General features: G+C 37.9%; 1 protein-coding gene across 2 annotated transcripts in view; it reads left to right on the forward strand.

Annotated features, from left to right (window-relative positions):
• The window catches only part of LOC139667763 (mitogen-activated protein kinase 1-like), a 29,918-nt gene extending 23,490 nt beyond the window's left edge, over positions 1-6,428 (forward strand). Inside the window, exons 7-9 of one of the 2 annotated variants that reach the window (XM_071547251.1) lie at positions 315-424; positions 872-1,004; positions 3,033-6,428. In XM_071547251.1, coding sequence (XP_071403352.1) covers positions 315-424; positions 872-988 — 227 coding nt within the window. In that variant the 3' untranslated portion in view covers positions 989-1,004; positions 3,033-6,428. The remainder of the gene's footprint in view (positions 1-314; positions 425-871; positions 1,005-3,032) is intronic. The other variant, XM_071547250.1, reaches the window with a different exon arrangement.
• Positions 6,429-9,143: the final 2,715 nt, after the last annotated feature.

Genomic DNA, 9,143 nt, shown 5'->3' on the forward strand with positions numbered 1-9,143 from the left:
GACACATAATTAGTTTATGTTTAGGTTTTGAAGATGCACCAGCTCAACAACTTAGTCTAAGACAGCTTTCTGTTTCCTTAAATCAATAATCCCTTATAAAAATTCCCAAACCATAAATATAATTCACAAAATTACCCCCCCTAAAATAACCCAAGAGGGATGTAGCGTGTCCTGGCGCCCTCTAGTGGGCAGGCGTAGTTGTTGCTGCTGTTGATCAGAAAGTATACAAATAACACCTAAAGTAACTCCTTCATTGTCTCCTTGTGCCATTTAAATGTTCACATCCTTCCTGTCCCACTGTGTTTCTGCTGTAGCACTGGACCTCCTGGACAAGATGCTGACCTTCAACCCCCACAAGAGGATCGAGGTGGAGGAGGCCCTGGCACACCCCTACTTGGAGCAATATTACGACCCTACAGATGAGGTGAGATGGTCGGTTAGGACTGTTAGACGTCAGCTTGTGTCATCTAGGCACTCTTGGTATGTTTTGAATGAGGACACACCATCTTCTGCCAGTGAGATTATAATCCTGTGGTTGTCGAGGTCTTTTTTTTTTCCTTTTCTTCCTTACATTTTTAAGAGTGTAGTATATATTTGTCTAGATGGCTCATGCATGCTATGAAAAATTGAATTCCTTCAATGAAATAAATTATGACAAAAAAATGTATCCGAAGAGAATTGGGTGATATCGTGATAAGCAACTGCAACATCTCTACATAACACAATGATGGTGCACATTTCCTTTCTTTCTTTTAACTGTTACTGCTCTAGATTTAGCTGATCTGCCATAAATAATCAAATGGGATCAAAACCAAAAGTCCCAACTGTACATTTACATGAGCATGTCCTCTCTGCCGCCCTCTCTGTGTAGCCTGTAGCCGAAGCCCCATTCAAGTTTGACATGGAGCTGGATGACCTACCCAAAGAGACACTGAAGGAGCTCATCTTTGAAGAAACTGCACGTTTCCAGCCAGGCTTTAGGTCCTAACATCTCACACAGGTAGGTAGGTCCATATGGCTGTAGGACCTGGTCATTGGTAACCATACTTAAAATAAGTAAGGGATCCAACGTGTGCGATGGCTGAGCCGGGAAAGAAAATATTTTTTTCTTGTGCAAATCGCAGCACAAACCACAATTGATGCAAGTCATATGGGCTCCATGTATGTTTTGGTATCAAAATATCGTGGTAAAATAAATTCTTGTGAGTGCAGGTGTACCGCGAAAAATCACATTCCCCCGAGAGAACTGTGTTTGCTTATTCTGTCTTTTTTTATACAGTCTATGGTCTTTAGATTTGTGCTCCTCAAAGACAGCCGTTGTTAGGTGTGCGCCTCAAATACGACAGAAGAGACTGAAAATCTTTGAATGTGTCCCTGCCTTACGATGGAGGACAGGACTTGGGGTAAAAGAGTATGGCCTCAAAATGTATGGTTATTCTGTAGTCATGATTATTCCTTTTTAGGAGAAAAGGATAAAAATTAGATAATTGCACCAGTCCTCTGAGGACCAGCCTCCACTGCTTGATATAATAAATAATATATTGAGGAGAGAGGCCATAACGAACACTACTCGCAATAACCCTACAAGTGAATGGTGTTGGAGCTTTAACGACTACTATGATTCGTTTGGGCTGAAGTTAACAACTCATCATTCAAGAGCCGAAGTAAGGACCACTAAAGAGTTTAAATAACCTCACATAGCACACACAGTTAATGAAAACTATCCATTTAGATATTGATCCAAATTTTGCTCTTGTAGAATGGGAAGCAGAAGCGATCCATGAAGATGAAGCCATTTCAAAAGCCATCTGTTATAGTTTTTAAACTGGCACTTTAAAGGGACAGCACCAATATAATTTTGCTTTGGGGTCATTATCGACATCAGGTTGCAGCCAAAGCGAAATGATGTCAGTGCTTTCCTTTAACGGTGAATGGCATCTATCCTAAGTGCGTTAAAATTTTGTCACATATCGCTGTGCTTCTAGTTGGGTTATTTATTTGTTTTATTTCTTTATTTGCGTAACCTGTAGAGGCAAGAAAGACACCTAACCTTGGGAATAACAGAACATACAGACAGAGTGTTTATAAGACAGTAACACAGTGGTGAGACATTTCTACAATATGAACCATTCGATTTCCAATCTTAAATCTCCAGTCCTTGAGAATGTGGCGTTTCCCTTGTAATCCCTGCTAACCACACTCAGCTATTCCCCGACCGGCCGCTATTGTGATAATAACAGTCAGTGCTACATTTTATAGCCCATCATCTGCTTTCCATCAGCGTATATAATTATTGTATTTCTTCTCCCCAGCATTTCGATGCATAGCACCATGTGTCTGCTGGAAAGGAACCAAGTCAGAACTCCTAAATTAGACCAAGAGAAATCACAAAGCAGATTGCTGTTGTTGCTGGGTTTTTTGTTGGCAGTAACCATGTATTGTCCCATATAATATGTAGTATTATGTATTATAACTGTTAATGTAATATCTCTCCATTAACATCAGAAACCAGTAGAAGTTTGAAACTACTAGTGTAATAATTGAGGTAATAATGTGTTGATGTGATAAACTTCCCATTAATGGGATAAGTTACCTACCATTAAGGTAATAACTTTTTCCTGTTAACATAATTATTATTGGGTGTTATTATATTAACGGAAAGGTTGAAATGTTTCCAAAATGTAATAGTCAAAATAGTTTCAATACCCATGCTACTCTTAAAAAGGGATGAATATGTCTTTGGTGATCATCATGACAGTTGGGTATTGAATTTTGACTGTTATTACATTCAGCGGTTCAGTTATTACATTTTTAAAAACTGCAAAATTTAAACATTTCTATTGATGTAATAAAACCCAATAATGTAATATGAACTGGATATAGGTGGAATCACTCTTTGAGTTGTATCAATCGATGATAGAGAGCAGCAAAACAGGCATTTATTTATATGAAAAGGTAGCGGATTATTACTTTAAACACAAACAAATATTTGATGGCTCATCTCACAAGACGCTGTTGTCTTTCCCCCCCAGATGACTCTCTGGACTGGCTTCTGCGCTGCCACTGCTCCTCCCTGCCTCCACTCTGTTGCTGTGATTTTTTTGTTTTTTTGGGTTTTTTTATTTTCCTCTCTCCTGTCGTCCACATCACCTGGATTCCTTGGGTCTCACTCGTCAAGTCCACTTTGCTCAGGAATGGCGTCAGGAATCAATCAATCAATCTCTGTCTCTCTCTCTCTCTTTTTCTCTCTCTTTCTCTCTCTCTATTTAACTCTCTTTCTATCTCTCTCTCACTCGGAGGTGAGGGGGTTACATCATGGCTTATAGTGTGGAGGTGATTTTGTGTTTTAAGCCAAGATAAACAATTTTTTTTGTGTGTGTCTCAAAGGCTTTGGCTCTGGCTATTCCTATTCAAGACCTTTTGTCTAGTCAAATGACAGTGATAAACTAGCTGTTGTGTTTTTTGGTGCAATTGTTGTGGTTATAATTCTGCCTATCTTGCACAAACAACGGTAGATTATTTTCGAGTGAGCAGGTTATCAGAATCATCCATCAAAAAGGTCTTTTGAATTTTCTAACATTTGTCATGCGGTGACAAGGGACACCGTGATTTCTCTCTCTCTTTCTCTCTCTCTCTCTCTCTCAAAAAAAAAAAGAAAAACCCTAATTAAATCAACTGATTTATGCAATGAAATCACATAATCAGTCAGAGACTTTTCGGGCCAAAAAGCCGTCATACGGTGTTGCATTAGCTCTCTGAAAGCTATATGTTTTGTCAAAGACCTTTTTTTTTTAAATCCTTAACACACAGAAGGCCCAAATGCAAATATATTCTATAGCCTAAAGAGTCTTAAAAATATTGTAATGGCAAGAGTGACGATACAAGGTGAATCAGAAGAATTTGTAATGTTTTTCCTTTTTACTGACGGTTGAGAAACAAAATGCCCATGTTCTTTTCTCATAGTCATGATGGGTACGGTTGTGTAAAACCGCATTGAGTTGTAAGTTACAGATACAGGTGCAGTACAAGGTTTTCCCATCAATTTCGCCTTAGTGATGAGAAACTAAAGGAAAAGTGAATTTATAACGTACAAGCACTCGTCTACATGTACAGGATGATATTTTTCATATGGGGGGAAAAATAACCGCGTCAGGATATGAATTCACTTATCACAGAGAACTTGTTTGTGTCTGGAAGAAATATTGTTGTGCCTCCCTTCTTCTTCCTGTTCAGTGTTTTTATTTTTTATTTCTTTTCCTCTTTCTTCTTGTCTCTTGTCTCTTGTTGATCTCTCTTTCGCCTTGTTAGAATAATACTGTGCCCTTTGCATGACTGTTATAAGCTCTGTATACAAAGACGATGTTAAGTGCCACACAGCCGGGCCGTTCCACCCGGAAAGCCCAGGCTCTTCTTGTTCTACCTTTTTTTGTGGTATTTCACTCTTCCCGATCACATGGTGCTTATGTTCTGTTTTTTTCTTTGCTTCGTCTGGTTTCTGTTTTCATTTTTTTTTTCCTGTTCTTCTTTATTTGTTCTGTACCTTTTTTGCGTTTTGATAGATTTACTCTTAATTTTGATCTACGCATTTTTTGGCCAAATTCCATCTGCATGCTGAAACAAATGTCTTGTAGTGGTTGCAATAGGAGAATAACCATAGCTCTGTATTTATGCCACAATAATCACAAACCGCGTTGTTCCCTCTACCAGAGAAATCCAGGCATGCGAAAGTTGAAATAAGACTCCACGTCAAAAACAGGACAGATCATGTTTTCCATTTAGTCCTTCGCTACATGAAGTCTTGCTTCAAATTGCACATTTTCACGCTGATAATGTCAAAACCAGCAGAAAACTGCAGTGGAACTAAAAGTGCAAAACTGCAGCAGAAGTCAAGACCAATATTTTTGTCAGTAACTGTCGATCGAAGACTGTTCAATTTCAAGATTTTATTTCAGATGAAAGGAATTACAAACATGTATTTGGAAACTTTTGCGGACGAGACAAACACAAGACTAACTCGGAAGCATCACTTGGGTTAGATCTAAAGAACTTAGCATTTATCTACCGACCGTGTTATTTCATTTTTGTAGCACTGCAGCATGTAATGGCTGCCGTTTTAATTTGTTTACAAGTGGGCCTCAAATGTTCAGTTTCATGGTACACCTAACCGTCTGTTAGGTTACAGCACTCCCACTTAAAAAAAAAAAAAAAAAAATCTTTGTTAATTTGGTAATGTGAGTGACCTAATGAATGAATTAAAGTGTTATTTACTACACTAAAGTATCTCGAAGTAGATTGGTCAGAATCTACATGAGTGGATTCTCCAAGAATCTGGCTCCGCTGGCACTTAAAGTAAACCAAGGAATTAAAAATGTAATTAATTATGTAATTAAGTAGGCCAATTTCGTAACTGTCCAGCTGCTCTTGCTTCAGCTGTCATTATTTGGGTGAAAGCAATTTTCCATGATGTGTACAGTCTGTGGCAAAAGTACTGGGGCTAGCTGTAAATTTATGAAATTTTCCAATCATAGATGAGTGAGGCAAAAGTACAGACTCTTGGCTTTTGATTCTTACTATATATTTGCATACATTTTAGAACATGTTGGAGAGCAAATTGGAGTTTTAGTTATACATATGTTTCTCAGAGGCAGACATAATCTAATTGGTTGAGTTAAACATCAGTGGGCGGAGCCAAAGAACCACAGTTTTTCCAGCTAAGTTACGTTAGACTGAAGCCCAATGATTTTTGAAACCTAGCACTCTGCTACTAACTGAAAAAATATGCCAATGACCGTAAATGAATGGGGGGAAAAAAGCCATTGATATTTTTTATTTAAATTTTAATTCCTTCTTTGCCATTCAAGTTTGCCAGTTTGCTAACTTTTCGCCCTGAAAATCTGCGGTTCTTTGGCTCCGCCCCTCGAGGTTTGACTCAACCAATGAGATTATTTCCAGCCTCTGAGAAGCGATTAAGTAAAACTCCCAATCTGCTGTTGGAGTTTGTTGTTTGCCCGGTGTCTGCTGTTGCACTCAGTCCCCCCTGAATTTCAGTCGAGCAGACGCTTTGTGACAAATCACCCCGAAGTGAACGTCTGTCCCGATACTCTGTAATAATCTCTCTGTCGAAACATTAAATGCACTTGCTTCTACAGTTCTTGGGATGGGACTCGTAGTCCGGACCGGGTGCCTGCAGGGACTTGACTCGCCTGTAGATGGTGACTTGGCGGTCTAGTGAGGACATTAAAGGGCGCTGGGAACCTTACTGGGACTCTGTTGTATGATAAGCTTCTGCCGAGTTCTTTGTGCAACCTGTCTGTTTATTTGTGCCTTTTTTTGATAGTCTTGATATCCAAGATTTGATGTGCAGCTTTTGTTCAGTCGGGAATCCGTTGTAACTGCAGTATACGCTCTTAAAAATGAACACAATCAAGTGGGGGGAGTGGAGGGGAGGGGATGGGATGGGATGGGATGGGATGGGGGGGGGGGGGGGGGGGTTCCTTCTCTTATCTTTCAGTTATGTAATTTTAAAGAGATTTGTTGCCACAGCTGTGTGATTTGTGACTGTACTGAAAAGATGAAAAGCGAACATTTATATATATATATTTTTTTTGCGTTACCCTTTCTCCTTGAGCCTCAATTTTTTTTTTTCTTTTTTGATGTTTTTGTGCAGATATTTTTATTGTAAAATGAATGTTTTGTTTCTATCAGACACTAATCTTGTTTGAGTTGTCTCCAATTGAACTACTTCTCTCTGTATGTTTTGATCAGTATAAACGTTTAATTGTGTAGTTGACATTTCTGAAAGCAAAAGGTCCTCGGTTGTGTTTTTAAAGGTTTCTGTTCCACCCGCCATAGAAATGGTTTGAATTGATCGGTCAGTTTAATTTTGCTGTCGTGTGAAGGATTTGACTTGAACGAAGCATTTCTTTGCTTTTATTAAAGACTGGCTGCCACTTTGAAAAATCTTTTTTTTTTGTTTTTTTTTGTTTTTGTTTTGTTTATTCGCAACTCTGCCATGACATTTAACTAGCGGTTAATTAAATACACTGTACCTTATTTAACATCTCTGTGAATTCTCTTTGTAAGCCACAATACTAGACAATACTCTCTCTGTAAAGACTTTAGCACATTCATTATGGGCTTTTGATATAAACATTAACTGTCGACATGTCAGACAACTTGCCACATTTATCATTACATACAGAATTTCAAAATAAAAGTTTCTTGGAGCGAAACAATATTCAATTAAATGTGTTCAATGAGCAGATTGAAAATTCTTAATAAAAACGGTGTGTTACTCCAAAAACATTACGTATTGCTATTATTATTATTATTATTATCATCATCATTGTCTGCCACTTCACCATTTTGCTGTTCTCTTTAAACTTTAAAGGTGAGGAAAAAAGCTTCCAGACCCACTATGGGGGAAACTTTTGATTTTAAAGCTAGTTGGTCTGCCATGCTTTCTTCTTCCACAGTTCACTCTCTTCTGAAAAGTACGGAAGAGGATTAGGGACACTTCTTTTCTCAGAATTCTGACTTTAGTCTCAAAATTCTGACTTTAAACTGAGACCTCAAATATTTTTTTCACATGTGGCCCTAATCCTCTTCCGTAGAAAAGGTTATCATCCTCCTTTAGTATTTAATGTTATGAATGTAAGCAATAAAGGGATTTTGCATGAATCAAGGGGTGAATTAATGTAAATGTAATGTTATTTTAAGGGATTAGTGGTTCTCAAATCCACAATTCAGCAAGTCCAAGAAAGGACAGAGACAAGTAAATACATGAGTAAATGAATTTTTTTTAAAAGGGAATAAAGGGGAGGATTAGTCACAGACAGACAGGTCAGATGCAGCTCAATGCATCCGAGTCTCTGTCGTCAGTCATAAACGTCTGGACAGAAGCTCCTGAGGGCAGAGAGATGTTTGTTTCCTCTGCAGCTTCTGTTTCACACCCAGACAGACAGACAGAGAGAGAGAGAAGAGAGAGAGAGAGAGAGAGAGAGAGACACTGTGCTGCTGTCTGGCTCTGGAGGACACAGAATAAATAAACCAAAACCCTTCATTTTATCCCTGAAATGTCCTTAGTTTCTCCATTACATGAACACTAATTATCTATTAAAAATTTTAAAAAAAAAGTAATGGTTAGTATCATGAGTTTTTAAGGGGTTTATTCACGGGTTGGTTCATGGAGACACTAGAAATTAAGGGATTTTTCATGCCTTTTGTGAAGGTTTACAGGTTATTAATGAGTTATTAATGGAAAGTTCATGTCTCCCTGAATTTCACATTAAATTATAATGAAAGGAGTCAAAAATTAAGGCGGTGTTTAAGTTGGTTTTGACGGGGTCTCCATTATTAATAACTTCCTAAATTAATTTTAAGGGGATTTTACATGAGTTAATTGAATTAATGTAAATGTGAGGTTATTTAGAGACAGGAAGGACAGGAATAACATTCAGAAAGTGTTAGATTGAGCGGTCGTCCCCTTTAATGACTGATGGTGTATCAGTTTAAGCAAATTTTGCAGTGCGGGGTCATATACTGTGCAATGCAAAAATAAAAACAATACAGATTAAGTGTATCACACCATGAAAACACAAATGACCAACAGAAAACAAGTTAATGCAATTTTTCTGTATTATGTCTATATTTGAGTCGTGTGGTTGCAGCTGTTTTGTGGATTTTATAATTCGAAATCTGAATTCTAATTTTAAACAATTACATAGAATAATCCCCCCCAAAAAAAACGTCCAGCAAAAAAAAAAATCCTTATGATCATATAATCCTAATCCAGGATCAGACAGACACTGAACAGGCTCACCCATACTGCAGACACAATATGCCGCAGTGTCCAGTAGGGGCGCTGTCGTATTGACTGTGTAGATTTCATGCAGTCTGCAATTCACTATTCACTCATGGCAATTCACTATTATACGAAGCATTTCAGTGTCAAAATCCTGTTTATTTTTGATTTATTCTCTTGAGGTAAACGTGAGCAGCATCCTGTCAGAATAATGGACACTGATCTGACTTCATGTTGGTCACTGTGACGTCAACGGAGCCTATATTATTTTGAGGGATGTGGTTTAACCACTATTTATAATCATAATTATTATAATAAAGTTTACTTACGCCTTACAAAA

This window comes from Centroberyx affinis, unplaced genomic scaffold (assembly GCF_046629955.1).
Source record: "Centroberyx affinis isolate AG114_WGS23_722 - 3 ecotype Tasmania unplaced genomic scaffold, CSIRO-AGI_Caff_v1 ptg005746l_1, whole genome shotgun sequence".
NCBI lineage: Eukaryota > Metazoa > Chordata > Actinopteri > Beryciformes > Berycidae > Centroberyx > Centroberyx affinis.